Raw genomic sequence first — 23,786 nt, forward strand, 5'->3', positions numbered from 1 at the left:
AAGAGAGTTTATCCGTTTCACGTCAAACGCCGCGCGGGATTAGCCAAGGCGCTGCAGTCATGGATTAAACGGCTGGTCCCGGTGGAGGTTGAAATCCTCCCTCGGGCATGGGTGTGTGTGTTTGTCTTTAGGATAATTTAGGTTAAGTAGTGTATAAGTTTAGGGACTGATGACCATAGCAGTTAAGTCCCATAAGTTTTCACACTCATTTTCACGCCAAACTCTTTGTGTCAATAATTTCACCAGGGTCCAATCTATAAACTAACCACGTTCTGTAGGCATTGCACACAAAGTGAGCGACGATTATGTTAGAAATCGCAATGATTAAGCAAAAAACCATGTCATATCGCGAAAGAGGTGTTGTGAAGAACTACACCAACTTACGTTACGTAGTTACAGAACCATGCCCCCATTCTTAGCGTCCCCTCCTCCGATGTAAAGATTTTTTCTTGAGAGTAGGGACCGCTTTTACTTGACAATGCATACGAATACCGAGTTTCACAAAACAGCACACCTCTTTTAATTTCATCATCATGCTAACTTGTTTTAAAAATTTTCAGAACAGAAAATCTATTCCTACAAATGAAAAATGATATGATTACATTATATGTCTACTGGGTATGTATAACGTTACTGGAACTTCTTAGATGGAGGCGCAACGCAGTGTGGCCAGAGGACTTGCACTGTCTGTCCAAAACGTTTCGAGACTGATTTTATTCCTGGAGTACGAGCGACGCCAGCGCAGTAACTACGGTGGCAGCTTGAACTAACTCCTGTAAACAACAGATGTGCATTCGACCAGTCAGTTGCGAGCAGACGTGTTAAGTAGTGGACGTGCGGCCGTAGTGTTTCAACGCTGATGTGTCGAACAACATTTTTAAATCAAGTGTTGTAGGCATTCCCAAGAAAAATGAAAAACAGAAAAATTTGTGCAAAATTTTTCCCATACACTTCGACTCCCGAACAGAAACAGCAACACGTGGACGTCTGCCCTGAACTGACTGAAATGAAAAACGTGGACATTTCTTTCTGGAATGAACCATCTTGGCTGCAAGGACTTATTCTCAACGAATACGAACCTACCACAAAAATGTCATAGTCCAGAAATTCACCTGAAGGGTCAAGGCTTTGATGACACAGGAAACATTCAAGCCAACATGAGGCGCGAACGGAACAACATTCAAAAGAAGGACCTTTCTGACAGTTTCGCGTGGTTGTATGAACTTCTGTACGAGTATTCAACTGGTGGGGGGGGGGGGGGGGGGATTATGTAGGACACCTGAAAGGTTAAAACCACTATTTTTTATTACTCCAGTCTCCAGGCTTTCTGGACTGGCGGGTTTCATGTGAAGCTCGTCAAAATCTTTGACAAAGATCGAATTGTTTTAGATATGAGGAACTTGAGGGCATTCCACCGACCGATCGTACTGGCAGTTGGCTGCAGTGCAGTGAGCAGAACGAGTAGTGGTGAGATGAACTCAAGGCAGTTGTGTGGCAAAAAGAGTAGCCTGCATCCTTTCATAGGGACTGCACTACCAGAAGATTGTACGACTGTGACAGATAGACCAATGTCAATAGCTGGTATCCGCCCAAGGTTTACGGGTTGCCACTCATCGTTTAGTGCTGACACCATACCACTAGAGCCAGAGTTTTCTCAAATGGTTCAAATGGCTCTGAGCACTATGGGACTTAACATCTGAGGTCATCAGTCCCCTAGACCTAGAACTACTTAAACCTCACTAACCTAAGGACATCACACACATCCATGCCCGAGGCAGGATTCGAACCTGCGGCCGTAGCAGCAGCGCGGTTCCGAATTGAAGCCCCTAGAACCGCTCGGTCACAACGGCCGGCTAGAGTTTTCTGGAACATTAAATGGCATTATGTGGTGTTTACAGAGTCACGATTCGGTTTGTGGTGGTTAGATTGAAGCCCAAACTGTCAATAGACAACCTGGTGAAAGATCACTGGAAACAACGATTTTTGAGTCACATTCCCTTCCAACTCCTGGAATCATGGTGTGGATAGCTGTCGATGGTGATAAAAGGATTGATTCGGTGGTTGTTGAAGGAAGGCTGAGTGCCCACCAATATGCACCAAGCATGCTAAACCTTGTTGCCATATCCTTCATGATCGGGGTACCAAGTAGCATATTCCAGCAGGCCAATATAAAACCCTGCTCTCAGGTTCACACCACAGACGCCTTTAGGAATATACAGATCCTTAACTGGCCTGCCCGATGCTCAGATTTGCCGCCCACAGAGTTTGTATGCGATGAGATCGGAAGACTTAGACTCTCATACCAGCCTCCAACCAGTAGTCTTCGTGAACTGACATAGTATATGTTTCAGGCGTGGCAAGAAATTCCTCAAAATGCGTTTCAGTGGCTCTCTGCTTTCTTGCACCTGTGTCTTTGGTGGTCATACTTTACGCTGCTGTCGATGATGGAGCATAACTCTGAATGGAATGGAAGTTTAATAATTTAATACCCGGTATGTGATGAACATGCCCACAAAGTTCGATAAATATTAGTCTAGCGTAGTGTAATATTCGCCATTTCCGACAGTGTAGATGAAGAAAAGAGAAATTTAGGGGCTAGTAAATCACTCTGAAGTGCTCGTCAAGCTCTTCCAGCCATATCTGGATACTTGTAGCCACTTCAGCATTCAAAGGCCCTATCCTGTCCAAAACGACAGTTATCATGTGTAGCGGACGTCATGGATTTACAGCCAGGTCGGCCAACGCTGCGTTCTACATGATTTAATTGTTGCTTGGAGTTTCACGAGAACATTCCTCAGCTGTTCTCACTCCATCTTACTCTCCCAGCAACGTTTGGAGTGTTACTTATCCTCTGTTTGTCACCAGACATGTCGAAGTTTTATAATACAGGGATCGTGACTTGTCTGGGAAATCTGCATTTAGCGAATCAGTTAACTGTCTTTGACATGGGGTGCAGAAATTATAATTCCGGACGCTTTGGAGACTCATACACAGTGATATATGAGCTGGATTGATGTGGGTGATATATACTAGTGTCATTATTTGCTAATTTATATTGGGACGTATTACTCAGTACCATGTCGTGCAGACCTCCCGAGCATTCATATTTTACGCTCAGTCTGGACCTCACTGATACACGGAATTCTGCAATTTCCAAGGTAATACCGTTAGTCCATTCGCTACACATTTTCAACATAAAGGCACAAGAAGTCTTCATGAAGTTCACAGTTACAGAAATTTTGCTGTCCTTGACCCAAAAACCTATAATTCCTGTTTTCAGTCTGAGAAATTGCATTCTCCGCGCGAAATACAAGTACGTGAGGACAGCCTGCCGCTAACTTTATGTACATATTTAGTCGGCGCTTCACACATGAAATTATTGGACGTATCATTCAGGAGGCGGCCATAGTGATGTGACAACTGTGTGTATCCTTGACATGTTGAAAACCGTCACAGCGCGTAGAAAGATTAAGCAAGTAGGGCAGGATGTTCATTTTCTAGGACACTAACTTGACCTTTCGGCACTATTCCGCGGAGGGCCGATAACTGTCCATGAATGTAGACTCGTGATATTCCACTCTGGCAGGCCACAGAACGGCGATAATCGTAAGCAAGCAAGTTCGGCATAGTTTCGTGGCGACACCAGATTTTGCTTGATAAATGTCAAAATTTGAGTCGTTATATAAATCTGTCTACCGCCGGTTCTTAGACAGTTTATACATAATCAGATGAAACATGCACATTAATGGGATGGTTAAGCAGGAGGAGCAAGGCAGTGTGAGCGGCGTATTATTCCAATGGACGGTAAAATACAATCGACAGCTTAACAACAAATTAAATCCAAACCTTACATCACGCAGATTTGGACATGGATTTTAGTACTGATAATCTACTTCTTTATGATTCTACTCCACATAATCTCATCATAATGATTCCTAAAAGCAAAGCTGTCATCAACTCGAAGGGTGGTTGGAAAGCCACAGTGCTTTATACAACATGGCCCTATTGCAGCTCCTATTGCCTTTCTCCGACTTCCGAAATGACTTACCAAGCCAGCTCCAGGGAAACTCTGAAGCAAGGTGCCACTCAGCATTTATCACGATGACAGACATTGCCCGAAGTGAAAGAACTGATAAGTGACAGACAAAAATTGTTGAATTGACCGTGTATTGAACCCCCATGATTTGGTTCCATAGTAAGGCAGTAAGCCACCGAATCACACTAACGACTCTTTATTGGGAGAAAAGAGCTACAAACAGTGTGTACCTATCTACTCAGCATGGGTATGTAGATACCTGCTTTTTGAGAACGATGTTTATTTATGAACTTACATTATTTTCGCATTTGTCCTCACTTCTAATAAATTAACGTCAAGTTCACAGAAAGCTAAACAAAGTTCTTATGTTTATGCCGCCATATTTGTTAAAGAACGATGTCTCTGTTTTCATTTATATGGTATGCTTACTAGAGAACGGGAAAAAGAATGTTCAAATGATTTTTTAGAAACATGCAGCCAATTTGGGGAATAAGATATGGCAATTAGTTGCGACTTGTGTTTACTGTAGCAAACCTAGATTTCAGTCATTGATTGACCATCTTCAGTGCCGCAGATAAAGTTAAAAACTTCAGTCGTTATTGGGCATAGTACCTCTTGAACTATGTACATCAAGAGTTGGAAATGCAATTGCAGTTTGAATTGTTGAGTACAATTCGAACTCTTGACATTTATTGTCCAAGAGGGACTAAGCCAAGTAACGACGGAAATGTGTCAACTTTATATGCTGCACTGATGATAGTCATTCAGTGAGCGAAATCTACTGTACATCTGCTAGAGTAAACACAAATTGCGGCTAACTGTTGCACCTTCTTTCACCAACTGAAGTAAGCACAATCGATGAGCACTTCCACGTTCCAAATGGAATGAAATTCAGAAACAGAGTACCCATAGCATAGAGCACTGCCTGCTACGTGAATGAGATACAATTCAGCGTTCATGTAAAAAAGAAGTCTGCAGGTTTACAAGAAAGATACAGGAATTCGCTTTAGTTATCTCTTAAATACTGTGAACACTAAAATTCATGAGGATCTCGACCGCTCTCCTCACGATTGCGAACTGCCTTAAACATAGTGTCACCACACTAGGCATCAGTGATTGCACGCCTGCCATGACACTAACTATAACAGCACTACGTGGTTATCAAAGTTTAGAGAACAGAGTGGCCGTCAGTTATTAATTTTTTTTGTTCCCAGCTCTTGGTAAGCTAATCACTCTAGTAGGTAATTAGTTCTTTTGGAAGTCTTCGTCACGTCTTTTAAGGAACTGAACGTGCACTCTAAGAAAAAAATGACTCAGCACGAAAGAATTATCCGAATGGGACGGAAATCGGTAGATTAGATGTACATGTACAGACAAACAAATGATTACAATTTCAGAAAAAAATGGACGATTTATTCAAGAGAAAGAGCTTCATTAATTGCCCAAGTCAATAACACGTTGGTCCACCTCTGGCCTTATGCAAGCAGTTATTCGGCTTGCCACTGATTAACAGAGTCTCTAAATGTGCTGGGGGATGGCGTGCCAAATTCTGACCAATTGGCGCGTTAGATCGTCAAAATCCCGAGATAGTTCGACCGTCCTGCCTACAATGCAACAAACGTTCTTAATTGGGGAGACATCCGGCGATATTGCTAGCCAAGGTAGGGTTTGGCAAGTACGAAGAGAAGAAGTGGATACTCTCATGTGCGGACGGGGTTATCTTGATGAAACATAAGCCCAGGATGGCGTGCCATGACGGGCAGCAAGACGAGGCGTAGAATATAGTTGACGTACCACTGTCTTATTAGCATGTCGCGAACGACAATCAAAGGGGTCTTGTTATGAAAAGGAGTGGGATGCCAGACCATCGCCCCTTGTCTGGCTGTATCCCGGACATTAGTCAGGTTTGTACCCCACGGTGTCTTCAGACACATCTTCACTGCTCATCGGGGCTCAATTCGAACGGTATTCGTCACTGAAGACGACTGCACTTCGATCAGTGAGGTTCCAGGTTGAGAAGACGCTACCCAGTTGCCAGGAAAGGCAGCAAGCCGTGGCTTGCAACAGCGGATAGGCGGATCACAGAGCATGATATCACTTTGCCGATCAGTGCTGGTTAACAGGTGGACCATCCTAACATTCACAACCGTTTCTCTGTTATGGGTGAAAGAAATCATCGTCATACGTGAGTACCGTACATTGTCAAACATTAACACGGGTGTGGAATCGCCGCCATTGGTTTCAGAAATCATGGAACGCAACAAGCGCGACAACCTGATCTGAGGACGCAGACTACCTCACGTTACATGCTAATGGCAGACTACAGGGCGTTGTGATTCCTTCGTGTTGTTCGGGTTGGTAGTGGCGCCTAAAGAGAACGATTATGAGGTCCTAAACAGGATCACCGGTACTACAAGCATCATCTATGCATGGAAATACTGGCAGATAATGCAGAACTCTTAATTTTCCTGAAAAAGTCTTAATGAACACTTGAAGGTTCGGAAAGTTAATGCACCGTTCTGTCGTTCTTGAACAGTCTCGCGCTGATGTCGTTGAACGATGTACGATTATGTTCCGTAGTTCGGTTGCGCTGTTCCCACGTACAATCTTATTTGCAACATTTAGGAGGCTGTTGAGTAGGACGTTTGCATTTGCGAGCGAACTGCGACCATTCTCTGCAAGCTGTGTGCGGCTGTTCTTCAATAGAAACTGACAGATACGCCAGAACTGCGAAAGAATGTCTAATGAGATGGTCGTTTGAAAATTCGGAGATGAAACACGACTAACTAGTAGAAATGAAAGTGTGCACTGCTGTTTTAGCGATCTTCAAGGCAACAAGGAACCAGTTTAATATGCCGACCGCGGTGGTCTAGCGGTTCTAGGCGCTCAGTCCGAAACCGCGCGACCGCTACGGTCGCAGGTTCGAATCCTGCCTCGGGCATGGGTGTGTGTGATGTCCTTAGGTTAGTTAGGTTTAAGTAGTTCTAAGTTCTAGGGGACTGATGACCACAGATGTTAAGTCCCATAGTTTTCAGAGCCAGTTTAATACCTACAATACGTCGTTCAATATTAAAGACATCTTTATGACACGGGAGGGTGTAATGAAACACACAATGTTAAGATGATCTTGCGATTTATGATTTGTAGATGCGAAAGTGTTGTCCTATTCTTAATAAAATAGGAGGCATACACAACGGCGTCATGCGTATTGTGAAAAACTGAAGTTAAAAATGCAGGCATCACCCTACACAGACGTTCCTGCGAACTTGTTACTTCACATTATTCACTGATAAAGTAAATACGTTATTCTTGTTATTCTTATGCATTAATAACATAACAAACAAAATTAATACCAACCTCAGACATTTTGCAGATGATGCCATGACTTTCAGTGAAGTACTGTCTGACAAAACCTTTACAAGTTTCGAATTACATATTGGTAAGATTTCAAAATCATGCAAAGTTTGGCACTTGCTTAAATATTGATAAGAGTTCAACCGTACGCTTCACAAAACGCGGACAGTTACTGTTCTATGAACATAACGTCATTGAGCTGCAGCTGGAATCATTCAACTCTTAAAAATATCTGTGTCTAACAACTTGTATGAATAAGAAACAGAAACTTCACATACGCTCGGTCGTAGATGAAGCAAACGGTAGATTTTGGTTCATTGGCAGTATATTGGGAAAATATAGTAGTCCACAAAGGAGAATTATTGATCATTTGTGGGTAACCCACGGTAAATAGGACCAAAAGAGCATAATGAAGGCATAACTGAAGGCCAGCTCTAGTTCATACTGGTTTGTCTGACTCACGAGAGTGAGTCACGGAGATGTCAAAACAGATGACTTGGCAGACCATTGAATGTAGATGCCAGTTATCCCTCGAAAGCTCACGCAAAAAAATCAGGAACCAGCATTAAGTGAAGACTCCAGAGATATTCATCAGCTTTCCCACAGCAACCGTGAAGACAGGGTTAGACTATTACAGTAGGCATGACGCATGTGGGCAGTAGTCATTCTTCCCACGCCCCATACGCGACTGGAACGAAAAGAAAGCACCACATGTGATGCTATGCTAAGTACTCTGTTTATTTGTTTATTTATTTACACGTCAAGTTCCATAGGACCAAACTGAGGAGCAAATCTCGAAGGTCATGGAACGTGTCAGTACATGAAATTACAACATAAAAGTAATATCAAATAAAAATAAAATGTTTGTGAACCCGAAAATGTCAAGCTACAAATTTAAGTAAACGCAATCAACAATACAACAGGAATCAGCTTAATTTTTCAAGGAACTCCATGAGGAAACTCTTCAGTTTCGATTTGAAAGCGCGTGAATTACTGCTAAGTTTTTTGAATTCTTGTGGTAGCTTATTGAAAATGGATGTAGCAGTATATTGTACACCTTTCTGCACAAGAGTTAAGGAAGTCCGATCCAAATGCAGGTTTGATTTCTGCTGGGTATTAACTGAGTGAAACCTGCTTATTCTTGGGAATAAGCTGACATTGTTAAAAGAAATGACAGCAACGAATATATATATTGAGAGGCCAACGTCAAAATACCCTGACTCATGAACAGTGGTCGACAAGAGGTTCGTGAACTTACACCACTTATTGCCCGAACCGCCCGTTTCTGAGCCAACAATATCCTTTTAGAATGGGAAGAGTTACCCCAAAATATAATACCATACGACATAACAGAATGAAAATAAGCAAAGTAGATTGATTTTCGTGTGGAATAGTAAAATACCGTTCGAATAGTAAAAATAGCAGCATTAAGCCTTTGAACAAAATCCTGAACAAGGGCTTTCCACGACAGTTTACTATCTACCTGAACACCCAGACATTTGAACTGTTCAGTATAACTAGTCATATACCCATTCTGTGAAATTAAAACGTCAGGTTTTGTTGAATTGTGTGTTAGAAACTGTAAAAGCTGAGTCCTACTACGATTTAGCGTTAGTTAATTTTCTACAAGCTATGAACTTATGTCATGAGCTGCACTATTTGAAACCGAGCCAATGTTGCACACAACATCCTTTACTACCAAGCTAGCGTCATCAGCAAGCAGAAATATTTTATAATTGCCTGTAATACTAGATGGCATATCATTTATATAAATAAGCACCAGGAGTGGCCCCATCACTGATCCCTGGGGCACCCCACATTTGACTGTCTCTACTCAGAGCCCGCATCACAGCCATTCACAAAACTGTGAATAACGACTTTTTGCTATTTGTTGCTAAAGTATAAGGTGAAACAATTGTAAGCTAGTACCTGTATACTGTAATGGTCCAACTTATGGAGCAATATTTTGTCATTAACACAATCAAATGCCTTAGTTAAATCAAAACTATGCCTTGTGTTCGAAACCTTTTGTTTAACCCATCCATTGCATCACAGAGAAAAGAGAATAAAGCATTTTCAAGTGTTAAAAGACTTCTAAAGCCGAATTTTACAATTGAAGGCAAATCGTGTGGTATAGAATGATCAATTGTCCTTACATACACAGCCTTTTCAATAACTTTAGCAAATATTGATGGCATGGAGATAGGTCTAAAATTGTCTACGTTATCCCTCTCTCCCTCTTTTTAAAGCGGCTATACTATTGAGTACTTTAATCGTTCACGAAACTGACCATTCATAAAGGAAAAATTACAAATATGGCTAAATACAGGGTAACATGTGAAGCACAGTACTTTAATATCTGCTAGACACTCCATCATATTCATGAGAGTCCTTAGTCTTCAGTGATTTAATTATTGACTTATTCTCCCCCTTGTCTGTATCACAGAGGAGTATTTCGGACATCAATCTCGGAACAGCATTTGCCAAGAGAATTACATGATTCTCTGTTGAAACTAAATTTTTATTTTATTCACCGGAAATGCTCAGAAAATGATTGTTAAATACTGTACATATGTATGATTTATCAGTAACAAAAATATTTTTACTACGAACTGACTTAAAGTCGTCGACCTTGTGCTGCTGACCAGAGACTTGCTTCACAACTGATCATATGGTTTTAACTTTATCCTGTGAATAAGCTATTCTATTTGCGTAACACATAATTTTTACCTTCCTAATAAAATTTTTAAGCACTTTAGAGTACTGTTTGTAATGGGTTACTGTAGCTTGATTGTGACTACTTCTAACATTTTGATATAATTCCTGCTTTGTTCTACATGGTATCCTTATCCCACTAGTCAGCCACACAGGCTGCCTTTTACTGCTAGTACCCCATTTGGAACGTTCTAATGGAAAGAAACTCTCAAAGAGCATGAGAAATGCATTAAGGAAAGCATTATATTTATCATCTCTGTTATTGGCACTGTAAACATACTGCCACTCGTGTGCTAATGACAAGGTTTAAAAAACTCTCTATTGCTGTTGGATTAATTTTTCCTACATAGTTTGTAATTATATGTGATTTTTATTTGAGCACAAAAGCCTCTTAGTGTTAAAATTTGTGCATCATGGTCTGAAAGGCCAATCATACTTTTACTAACAGAATGCCCATCTAATAATAAAAAATGAATAAAAATATTGTCTGTGGGTGTGCTACTGTTCCCCTGCTCCCTAGTTGGAAAATACACAGTCTGCATCATATCACATGAATTTAGGAGATCTACCAACATCCTTTTTCCTGCACCATCATATACAAAATTAATATTGAAATCGCCACATATAACTAATTTCTGGTACTTCCTATAAAGCGAATCAAAAACCCTCTCTAGCTTGAGCAGAAATGCTCTAAAGTCAGAGTTAGGGGACCTATAAACAACAAAAATTAGAAGTTTAGTTTCACAATTCAAATGCCCCTGCACAACATTCAAATATCTGTCCAGCGCATTGCTGTGATGTCTATGGACTCAAATGAATTTTTTTTTTTTTTTTTTTTTTTTTTTTTTTTTTTTTTTTTTTTTACGTACATGGCCACTCGCCCACCGCGCAAGGAACTCCTTGAGAAACGGCAAGCTAATCTGTATCCAGGTAAAGGAAGCCTCTGAATTGTCAAATTATTTAAGTCGTGTTCCAATATACCAATAATTTCAGAGTCAACATCTATAAGCAGTTCGCTAACTTTATCTCTAATACCTCTTATATTTTGATGAAATATACTAATTCATTCTCTACTTGGAAACATGACGTCCTCTGAAGGTGAGCTCTCAGTCAGGGGGACTTACTTTAAGCAGGCATACCTATCAGCTGACTTTATCTAAAAAAAAAAGGTGCAACTCTAACACCAACTGCTACAGGAATTTTTCCATGGGTGATTCTACCACCACCCGCTACGCTGCCACCTATAAACTTTGCCAGCCTCCTCTTCCCATACTATTGAGGTGCAGGCCATGCCTAGTGAAAGCCTATCTACTGATAGACTCAACTGGCAGCACTGCAATGTGACCCATGACCTGTGCCATCAGCACCTTCTCCAACACTATGTTAACGCGCCTAACAGAAGCTTTAAGATGAAGCCGATCATGACGTTGAAGCAGTTGCATGAAATGCACATTAGTGCCACCAGTTTGAGTAGCTATTTTCACCAGGTCACCACCTACCTCATATTCCCTGTCCTTATCAAGACTGCTCCCTGCTCCACCCACTATCACTACCTGACCCTCCTTCGTAAAATTCATATATAACTCTTTTAGGCTGTCAGTCACCTGAGCCAACCCTGCACTAGGCTTCACATTCCTTCCGGCAACTGCTGGCGCACACCTCTACCGTGCGAACTACCTAGCACCAGAACCTTCTTCTTTCTGTTAGACTTTGCAAGGGACCTAGGCCTCCTAACTGCTGAGGACTGCTGCAGGTTTTCTACACCTACAGCTACAAGAGGCTCCTCTCCACCCAACTCTGACAGTTGGTCAAATCTGTTGTATGTACGCAAAGTATAACTGTCTGAGTATCTCCTCCTCCTCGCTGCCTTCTTGCCAAATGCCAGTTCCCATTCCCCAGCACCCTTCACCCTCCACAACCTATCTACTTAATCGTTTGGGTGTTGTAAGTGCACCTGAAGGGCACAGATCTTACGCTCCTGCTCCTCTATCAACTTATTTGTACTAGAGATTCTGCATTCCCAGGAGAGGATCTCGCTACAGTGCCCACTGGCTTCCCCACTGCATTCAACCTCAATGAAAATACTTTGAACAAATGCTACACTGCAACCCACTACTCACAAACCTACGGCAGAGCCCACACTTCTCACTCATGGTGAAATTTTACAGTTACTGAAAAAGAACTATACGTCTACGCTACCTAAGTTCAGTTACACCAGTAGAACTATTTCTAGCACTAACAATAGCGGTCTCGAATTTCGCTCTCTACTAAGAAGGCAACAACTTTTATTAATATTACTAAACCTCGACTAAAACCAATACCAAGAAAACTTCACAAAATAATTAGCTAAAACCAAAAATTCAAGCGGCGACTGGAATACTCAATGAAGTTAAAACAGTGAATGAAAATTTTACTGAAATATTTCAATAGAAACAATAAGAAACTTCAGTTGAAAACTAAAGCACGAAATTTACTAAACGACTTCAACGCAGAGGAAACTCTAAAAAACACAGCGAGCGAATGTTTCCAAAAGTGCCTTGCACTTCACTCTGATTTGGAGAGTATTTATGTAGACGCCGAAACTTTTTATCTCTTTTTAAAATTACACCAAGTATTAAAACAATGAGACAGGTTCGAAACCTTTACCCCTGATCTTGGAACTGAGTGATATCGGGTCGTTTCTCTTTGATATGTGCATAATCTACCATTTGTCCATATTTAAGAGAGTTTCTTTTCATTAAACCAAGCAAAAATTTTCTCCAGTAGATGATGAAAGTGCTGTCGACGAACACTCTGATAGTGTGGCTGATGCTACCTGATAAATTATTGGTATATGCTGGGAGCATTTGTTGTCCTACTCAAGGGTGGGGGGTGGGGGGGGGGGCGGCTACTGTACTTTCATTCTGAATGACGAAATAGTTTTGAGATTGCACAACTAATGGTCCTGGGTGCACTTGATAGTAGTCAATATTTATTACAAATTTTGGCGTTCTTAAAACTTATGCCGAACTAGAACGAAATTTTCACTCTGCAGCGAAGTGGGTGCTGATATGAGACTTCCTGGGAGATTAAAATTGTCTGCCGGACCGAAGCTGGGACTAGAATTCTTTTCCTTCCATGGGCAGGTGCTCTATCGACTGAGCTACCCAACTACGACTGACGACCCATTCTCACAGCTTTACTCTCTCCAGTGTCTCATTTCCTACCTTCCAGACTTCGAAGAAGCTCTCCTACTGAACGGATCCATTTGTCTGGGACAACACCATACGAATTTGGTTTGCGAACATTAGGGTCAGCTGCACTCTGTGCCATTCACTCTATAGATCCTTGGTCCTATTACAGTGCCTTGTGACAAACACACTGTCTTTTCTGTTTCTATTGGACATAATAGATTCTATTAGTCAAAAAGTATTGTTGTGTGTACGCAAAGTATAACTGTATGAATACCTCCTCCCCCTCACTGCCTTCTTGCCATATGTCAGCTCCCATTCCATAGCACCCTTCACCCTCCTCAACCTACCTAGTTGAATATACTGTCTGCGATCGGACCTTAGTGGAGAATGTGGTATGCCTAACGGAGGTCTAGGAGCAACGCATACCTTTACGCCTGATGTCTGCTGAATCTGGATTTCTCCTCCAGGAACGTAGAGATGTTCAGGCTTAAAACATGTCTTAGCGTCTCGCGCGCTTTGCAGCAGCAGATTACCTTCGTGCTCGTCGTCGCCGTTGACGAGCCTGACGGCGCCCTCGTGCTTCCGCAGCCGGCGCATCTGCTTGCGCAGCTGGAGCGCCTTCTGCTGGCGCACCGCCCCCGTCGCCGTCTCGTTGGCAGCCGCGGTCGAGGCCAGGTGCAGCGCGCACGCCAGCGCACAGTATCTCAGCAGCCGCATCGCGGGCGTCTTCTCTCTTCCTGCGCTGCGGGCTGACGACCGCTACCGCTCAAAAGTCGAAAAAAAAGTGCTATACGAACGACGAACGCCAACCGCTGCCGCGTTTCGGGCGACACTGTAACCCCTCTGCGACAAGACAGATGCTAAAAGCTCGCTAAAAAGGGTCCGGAATTCACTGTCAGCACCACATAACTTGTGTAGCAACGCAAGAATAAACGGTAAACAAACGCAGTCAGAGTCACGTGTCCCGTCTCCAGCCTCTCGGAATACTGGTACCGCTAGGTTCGCCACTTGAGCCAGCCAAGTAACGGTGAGGTCCAGCTGCTGCAGATTCAGCGCCCTGGAGCGACGTTCACCTGGAGAGCATGCGGCAGGTACCGGCCAGAAGCCGGGTCGGTCACGGAGGTGCGGTCGGCGGTGGCCTATCCCATGGGCGGACGTTGTGGTGACGACTGCCGCGGTCTGCCGGTCACTGTGCAGACCCGCGCCTGCCCGGCGCTCTTTATGGCCGCTGCAGCCGACGCGCCTGACGTCACCCCGCGGCGACCTCCTGCGGCGCGGAGCCGTCGCTGTGCCGCTCTGCACGCGCCGCCGGGCCAGCAAAAAGGAGGGCGCGCCGCCTGTCAACACTCGCCGCAGGAGCGGTCGCCTTGTCGCGCAAACAGCTTGCAAAAGACTGTTCGTGTATATGACATCACTCCTGCTACACTTCGTAGACGGAGTAAGGAGGAGGGACATCTGGGAGCAGCTGTACATCCTTACACCTATCACTACAAAATGCGTCAGCCTACAGTCCAATCGACGACTCTGGCTCAACCTTGGTGTACATCTTCACTGAATCTCCACCCACAAAGCCGCCCTCTGTGGCCGAGCCGTTCTAGGCGCTTCAGTCCGGAACCACGCGGCTGCTACGGTCACAGGTTCGAATCCTCCCTCGGGCATGGATGTGTGTTATGTCCTTAGGTTAGTTACGTTTAAGTAGTTCTAAGTCTAGGGGACTGATGACCTCAGATGTTAAGTCCCATAGTGCTTACAGCCATTTGAACCATTTTCCATCCACAATCGACTACCTTCTCCACAATGGAGCTCCGACCAACAAATGACGACACACCATTGAACCACCAAATCCTGCCATCAATCGAACAACTACCAAAGATGCCTAATATACAGAGTGGTCCATTGATAGTGACCGGGCCAAATATCTCACGAAATAAGCATCAAAGGAAAAAACTACAAAGAACGAAACTCGTCTAGCTTGAAGGGGGAAACCAGACGGCACTATGGTTGGCCCGCTAGATGGCGCTGCCATAGGTCTAACGGATATCAACTGCGTTATTTTTAAAAATAGGAACCCCCATTTTTTATGATGACCTCAGAAGTTAAGTCTCATAGTGCTCAGAGCCATTTGAACATATCCGTGTAGTACGTAAAGAAATACGAATGTGTTAGTTGCACCACTTTTTCGCTTTGTGATAGATGGCGCTGTAATGGTCAAAAACGTATAAGCACGTGGTATCACGTGACATTCAGCCAGTGCGGACGATATTTGCTTCGTGATACACTACCCGTGTTAAAATGGACTGTTTACCAATTGCGGAAAAGGTCGATATCGTGTTGAAGTATGGCTATTGTGATCAAAATGCCCAATGCTGTATATGCCGCTCGGTATACCGAACTACATCATCCAAGTGTGAGGATCGTTCGCCGGACAGTTACGTTATTTCAGGAAGCAAGAAGTGTTCAGCCACATCTGAAACGTCAACCACGACATGCAACTAATGATGATGCCCAAGTACGTGTTTTAGCTGCTGTCGCTGCTAATCCGCACTTCATTAGCACACAAATTGCGCGAGAATCGGGAATCTCAAAAACGTCGGTGTTGAGAATGCTACATCAACAACGATTGCACCCGTACCATATTTCTATGCACCAGGAATTGCATTGCGATGTCTTTGAACGTCGTGTGCAGTTCTGCCACTGGGTACAAGAGAAATTACGGGACGATGACAGACTATTTGCACGCGTTCTATTTAGCGACGAAGCGTCATTCATCAACAGCGGTAACGCATAATATCCACTACTGGGCAACGGAAAATCCACGATGGCTGCGACAAGTGGGACATCAGCGACCTTGACAGGTTAATGTATGGTGCGGCATTATGGGAAGAAGGACAATTGGCCCCCATTTTATCGAAGGCAATCTAAATGCTGCAATATTTGCTGATTTCCTACGTAATGTTCTACCGATGGTACTACAAGATGTTTCACTGCATGACAGAATGGCGATGTACTTTCAACATGATGGATGTCCGGCACATAGCTCGCGTTCGGTTGAAGCGGTATTGAATAGCATATTTCATGACAGGTGGATTGGTCGTCGAAGCACAATACCATGGCCCGCACTGTCACCGGATCTGACGTCCTCGGATTTCTTTCTGTGGGGAAAGTTGAAAGATATTTGCTATCGTGATCCACCGACAATGCCTGACAACGTGCGTCAGCGCATTGTCAATGTATGTGGGAACATTACGGGATGCGAACTACTCGCTGTTGAGAGGAATGTCGTTACACGTACTGCCAAATGCATTGACGTTGACGGACATCATTTTGAGCATTTATTGCATTAATGTGGTATTTACAGGTAATCACGCTGTAACAGCATGCGTTCTCAGAAATGATAAGTTCACAAAGGTACATGTATCACAGTGGAACAACCGAAATAAAATGTTCAAACGTACCTACGTTTTGTATTTTAATTTAAAAAGCCTACCTGTTACCAACTGTTCGTCTAATATTGTGAGCCATATGTTTGTGACTATTACAGCGCCACCTGTCACAAAGCAAAAAAAGTGGTCCAACTAAAACATTCATATTTCTTTACGTAATACACGAATATGTAATAAGAAAGGGGGGTTCCTATTATAAAAAACGCAGTTGATATCCGTTTGACCTATGGCAGCACCATCTAGAGGGTCAACCATAGCTCCATCTTGTTTCCCACTTCAAGTTATAGAAGTTTCGTTCCTTGTAGTTTTTTCGTTTGACTTATATCGTGAGATATTTGGCCCAGACACTCTGTATAACGACCACAAAACCAGTGACTGCAAAAATTCTCCCACCGGCCCCCAATTGTAAATCCCACCCTTTCCTCAAACAATATCCTGACCTCGCTTTCCCAACCTCTCGTAATGCCTTAAGCAGCCCAACCCTACCTATTGTTGTAAGTGCGAGGATTAACCTCCACCTTCCAAACCTGTGTTGGTAGTTATCAACAACACTCCCTACGCCAACAACTCCGGCCGCCCATCTCCCACAGTTGAAAACATCATCCATTTTATGACCATAGTTCTTCAAAGCGTCCACCCTTTGTAGAGGCCACTCGCCTTACACCATATTTCCCTTCCTGCCCACTCTGTCTTCCACTTCAACACACAATCCACCTATTGTCAAAACCAGATCCACTTTCTTTTCACCCATCTCTATGCCTTAGTTTAAATCAACCGCATCCACCTATCCACACCATCCCTTCTTCCCCTAAACCAAGGCGTAAAAGAAGTATAATATCTATTCCACTATATCCGCTCCTTTTGAACCAACGAACACCCCTTCACGCAAACCCTATCCCAACATCTTATTGATGCTTTCCTCCTGAATGAAACTTTCCCTCAATCTCATCATACTATCTACATTTCGCCATACATCCTCCACCAGACAGATAAAACAATCCCCATGCCTTGAGGCAGAGTCGCTATTGACCACCACAAAAACGTATCTCTTCAGCCACAACTCTTCTACAGTACTCCTACTGAACTCCTTATTCAACCACAACATCCCTTTCCATATGACTTCCTTGCCCACATGGACCATACTTCTTCGACCTATATTATTGCTGCTGACCTTAACATGCATATAAAATCCGTAGTGTTGGTTTACTGGCGCCCTCTACGATGATATAGTCCCTCTCCCTCTGCATACTCGCCCTGAAAGCAATTCCACTCCTGACGTTATCCTCACCTCTCCTAAACTCCATCCACTGGAAGCGACCATCACCCTGTCCTACTCATCATCCCCTGCAACACGTATCCAACCTGTGCACCGACTCCCTCTGCCTCTCCAGAGCACATGCTACTCCCATACCAATCGGGGTGCCTACAAGGAATTCGTTGCTATCCAAGTCGGGAGCCATCCTTTATCCTACCAGTACTGCAATGACATCCAACATATTGCCACCTTGATACAACAAACTCACCACATTCCGACGAAGCCCATCTATACGCACTGTTCCATACTCCCCCCACGTGCTCTTCTACTCCTCCGTGGATCCGTCGCCTTTACTGATCCTTCCTGCACACCCACGATCGAGACGCACTTCCAAGCTACTGACAACTACAACGACACATCCGAAATCTGCTGATCGCAGAGAAACATCGCGTTTGGCTCCAAACATGCACAAACCGCAAAGATACACTACCCATAAAGTCTTCCAGTTACTGTAAGGCATTTCACCGTCTCACTGGCAATACCCCTACTTCCTCCTACCCCTCCTGGACGGTAATCACCTCGTCCCCGACTTCCTAAGCAAAACCAACCACTTGGCATCCTATCTCCCTGAAACCTTCATCATCCCAGATTCTCCTTATTCCCTATAGTCCACGGGACTATCGCTACCTCTCTTCCACTCATGGCTCCTAGCTTCCAGTACCTCGGCAACAACCCACAGACTGAATCCAATAACAACACAAGACATTCAACAGAAAGCCCATAACAAACGCAACACCGCTCCCAGTCACGACTGCATGACCTATAGACACCTGAAAGAATGACCCTTCCTTCCTAGAAATCCTGGCCACCTTTTATAATACAATCCTTCATACCGATTTCTCTCTCCCCCCCCCCCCCCCCCCCCCCATGAACCATGGATCTTGCCGTTGGTGGGGAGGCTTGCGTGCCTCAGCGATACAGATTGCCCGTACCGTAGGTGCAACAACAACGGAGGGGTATCTGTTGAGAGGCCAGACAAACGCGTGGTTCCTGAAGAGGTGCAGCAGCCTTTTCAGTAGTTGCTGGGGCAACAGTCTGGATGATTGACAGGATCTGGCCTTGTAACACTAACCAAAACGGCCTTGCTGTCCTGGTACTGCGAACAGTTGAAAGCAGGAGAAACTACAGCCATAGTTTTCTCGAGGGCATGCAGCTTTACTGTATGGTTAATGATGATGGCGTCCTCTTGGGTAAAATATTCCGGAGGTAAACTAGTCCCCCATTCGAATCTCCGGGCGGGGCTACTCAGGAGGACGTCGTTATCAGGAGAAAGAAAACTGGCGTTCTACGGATCGGAGCGTGGAATGTCAGATCGCTTAATCGGGCAGCTAGGTTAGAAAATTTAAAAAGGGAAATGGATAGGTTAAAGTTAGATATAGTAGGAATTAGTGAAGTTCGGTGGCAGGAGGAATAAGACTTTTGGTCAGGCGAATACAGGGTTATAAATACAAAGTCAAATAGGGGTAATGCAGGAGTAGGTTTAATAATGAATAAAAAAATAGGAATGCGGGGTAAGCTACTACAAACAGCATAGTGAACGCATTATTGTGGCCAAGATAGACACGAAGCCCACGCCTACTACAGTAGTACAAGTTTATATGGCAACTAGCTCTGCAGATGACGAAGAAATTGAAGAAATGTATGATGAAATAAAAGAAATTATTCAGATAGTGAAGGGAGACGAAAATTTAATAGTCATGGGTGACTGGAATTCGGTAGTAGGAAAAGAGAGAGAAGGAAACGTAGTAGGTGAATATGGATTGGGGCTAAGAAATGAAAGAGGAAGCCGCCTGGTAGAATTTTGCACAGAGCACAACTTAATCATAGCTAACAATTGGTTCAAGAATAACAAAAAAGGCTGTATACATGGAAGAAGCCTGGAGATACTGACAGGTTTCAGATAGATTATATAATGGTAAGACAGAGATTTAGGAACCAGGTTTTAAATTGTAAGACATTTCCAGGGGCAGATCAGGACTCTGACCACAATCTACTGGTTATGAACTGTAGATTAAAACTGAAGAAACTGCAAAAAGGTGGGAATTTAAGGAGATGGGACCTGGATACTCTGACTAAACCAGAGGTTGTACAGAGATTCAGGGAGAGCGTAAGGGAACAAATGGCAGGAATGGGGGAAAGAAGTACAGTAGAAGAAGAATGGGTAGCTTTGAGGGATGAAGTAGTGAAGGCAGGAGAGGATCAAGTAGGTAAAAAGACGAGGGCTAATAGAAATCGTTGGGTAACAGAAGAATTAGTGAATTTAATTGATGAAAAGAGAAGATGTAAAAATGAAGTAAATGAAGCAGGCAAAAAGGAATACAAACGTCTCAAAAATGAGATCGACAGTATCTGCAAAATGGCTAAGCAGAGATGGCTAGAGGATAAATGTAAGGATGTAGCGGCCTATCTCACTAGGGGTAAGATAGATACTGTCTACAGGAAAATCAAAGAGACCTTTGGAGAAAAGAGAACCACTTGTATGAATATCAAGAGCTCAGATAGAAACCCAGTTCTAAGCAAAGAAGGGAAAGCAGAAAGGTGGAAGGAGTATATAGAGAGTCTATACAAAGGGCGATGCACTTGCGGAGCCGACCTTAGGGAAGATCAGTTTGGATTCCGTAGACATATAGGAACACGTGAGGCAATACTGACCCTACGGCTTATCTTAGAAGCTAGGTTAAGGAAAGGCAAAGCTACGTTTCTAGCATTTGTCGACTTACAGAAAGCTTTTGACAATGTTGACTGGAATACTCTCTTTCAAATTCTGAAGGTGGCAGGGGTAAAATATAGGGAGCGAAAGGCTATTTACAATTTGTATAGAAACCAAATGGCAGTTATAAGAGTTGAGGGGCATGAAAGGGAAGCAGATGTTGGGAAGGGAGTGAGACAGGGTTGTAGCCTCTCCCCGATGTTATTCAATCTGTATATTGAGAAAGCAGTGAAGGAAACAAAAGAAAAATTCGGAGTAAGTATTAAAATCCATAGAGAAGAAATAAAAAAATTGAGGTTCGTCGATGACATTGTAATTCTGTCAGAGACAGCAAAGGACTTGGAAGAGCAGTTGAACGGAATGGATAGTGTCTTGAAGGGAGGATATAAGATGAACATCAACAAAAGCAAAACGAGGATAATGGAATGTAGTCGAATTAAATCGGGTGATGCTGAGGGAATTAGATTAGGAAATGAGACACTTAAAGTAGTAAAGGAGTTTTGCTATTTGGGGAGTAAAATAACTGATGATGGTCGTAGTAGAGAGGATATAATATGTAGACTGGCAATGGCAAGGAAAGCGTTTCTGAAGAAGAGAAATTTGTTAACATCGAGTATAGATTTAAGTGTCAGGAAGTCGTTTCTGAAAGCATTCGTATGGAGTGTAGCCATGTATGGAAGTGAAACATGGACGATAAATAGTTTGGACAAGAAGAGAATAGAAGCTTTAGAAATGTGGTGTTACAGAAGAATGGTGAAGATTAGATGGGTAGATCACATAACTAATGAGGAGGTATTGAATAGGATTGGGGAGAAGTTTGTGGCGCAACTTGACTAGAAGAAGGGAAGGTTGGTAGGACATGTTCTGAGGCAACAAGGGATCACCAATTTAGAATTTGAGGGCAACGTGGGGGGTAAAACCGTAGAGGGAGACCAACAGATGAATACACTACTTCAATTTAGTATTTGAGGGCAACGTGGAGGGTAAAACCGTAGAGGGAGACCAAGAGATGAACACACTTCTTCAGATTCAGAAGGATGTAGGCTGAGTACGTACTGGGAGATGAAGAAGCTTGCACAGGATAGAGTAGCATGGAGAGCTGCATCAAACCAGTCTCAGGACTGAAGACCACAACAACAACAACAACCGATTTCTATCCTGAGCCGTGAAAAACCTCTCCTGACACCTCCTTTCTAGCGTCCCATCAGCCTCTCCTCTGTGTGCAGCAATGTTTTTGTGTCCATTCTATCCCGACGTATCCATAAAGGCCAACAACAGAACCAAACATTCCTGTCCATCTATGAACGTCCACAAATCCCCCATTTTTCTCCCCCTTGAGAAAGCATATGAGCCTGTGTGGCATTCCGAACTTCTCTTGAAGCTCTAGACCAACGCACTTCCCATGAACATGTCCGCTTCACTGCATCCTTTCTCTCTAACCGTCAGTCATATGTCGCCATCGACAACACTAATTCCTGTATCTTCCATCCCACAGCAGGTGTGTCCCAAGGCTCTGTCCTCTCTCTTCTACGACCGTCCTATCCAGTTAACTAACACACTAAAACACCTGATCGCTGACTAACATTCAACAGAAAGCCCACAATAGACTAAAATTACTAAAACTATTAACTGAATGAACATGGGGATTGTATCCTTCCACAGTCCTCCACACCTACAATACCCCAATCTGACCCATCCCCTACTATGTAAATGTGCCATGAACTTCCTCTCCTCTCTCCTTTTGTCAAACCTTACAAATCCTTTAACATTATGCACTCCACCTAGCCTTTCGATTCCTTACCCTCATTCACCCATATCCTCTACCAACTTATAAAATTCTCCACCCTCTTCTTCCATCTTGAACATCTCTGAATATTCTACATTACCTATAAACTCGATACTACTCATCCCCTAGGTCCCCTCTGCTCACTGATCCTGATATTCTGCTGCACCTCGACCATCACATTCCCCCAACACTACACCTCCACACTCTCCATGTCATCTCCCAAAGAAACTTTAATCGCCTTACCTTACCCGACCTTGAAATACAGCTTGATGTATACCCATCATACCAGATCTAGGAGACCCCTTCCATCTTCCTCTTAATCAGGGGACGCTTCCCCTCACTCGTCTCCACCAGACTCCTAAGTCTTGGTTCAGAAACGCATCCCTCCCCAACCTTTCAAAAATCCAACTCCAGACATCCAGCCACTCAAAAACAAACTCCTACGCACTATCCTTGAATGATAAGGTCCCTTATCACTGATAGTTTACATCCATTTTAATCAGTCAGCACAGTGACCTTATACGTTTTATCTTATGCACCTATCTACCTGCATTTATATATTCGTGTGCAACACTCATTTTCCATTTATCTGTGTCTATATTTTAATTAATCAATAAATCAACCTTTCTATTACAAGTTATGCAACTGACGATCAGTCTTTTTTATGTCCTAAATATATTTTTTTTCCAACCGGTGTGTCTAGTTTTTATCCTATCATTTTAAAATTTTTACTCTCATGTGGTTGAAGAGTGGCAAATTGTATCCGCTGATAGTTCACCCGCGGCCCATGTGGGGCGAGGGGGATGAAATAACGATTACATAAAAAAGAGCTCAACATAATTTCTATTATCTTTCCCTCCCAGACCATGAATTCTCCATTCTTCCACCCATAACCTGCCCCATCCATCCAATATGAAGATTCCAATCCACCGTTTCCTTGCCCAGTTGTCGACCCACTTATCTCCTAACACATACATCCCACCTACCGCTTCTTTCAGCCATAATCCCCATTCTTTTTCGTATCATTCTCTCCACTATCTTTTACATCATAATTCCATCCAGCAGATTCTACCATTTCATACTCATAATGAAAAGATTGCACATCCCTTCCCTTATCATGAACCTTGTCGCCTACTTTAACCTTTTTATCGCCGGACGCGGTGGTCTCGCGGTTCTAGGAGCGCTGTCCGGAACCGTGCGACTGCTACGGTCGCAGGTTCGAATCCTGCCTCGGGCATGGATGTGTGTTATGTC

The 23,786-nt window shown here is 43.4% G+C and overlaps 1 protein-coding gene across 1 annotated transcript in view; it reads right to left on the reverse strand.

The window, feature by feature from the left end:
* LOC126353777 (lysyl oxidase homolog 3) overlaps positions 1 to 14,671 on the reverse strand; it is a 106,351-nt gene extending 91,680 nt beyond the window's left edge. Inside the window, exon 1 of the mRNA XM_050002858.1 lies at positions 13,812 to 14,671. Within this exon, the coding sequence (XP_049858815.1) occupies positions 13,812 to 13,995 (184 nt within the window). The 5' untranslated portion in view covers positions 13,996 to 14,671. The remainder of the gene's footprint in view (positions 1 to 13,811) is intronic.
* Between the last annotated feature and the right edge of the window lie 9,115 nt (positions 14,672 to 23,786).

Source organism: Schistocerca gregaria, chromosome 3, assembly GCF_023897955.1.
Source record: "Schistocerca gregaria isolate iqSchGreg1 chromosome 3, iqSchGreg1.2, whole genome shotgun sequence".
NCBI lineage: Eukaryota > Metazoa > Arthropoda > Insecta > Orthoptera > Acrididae > Schistocerca > Schistocerca gregaria.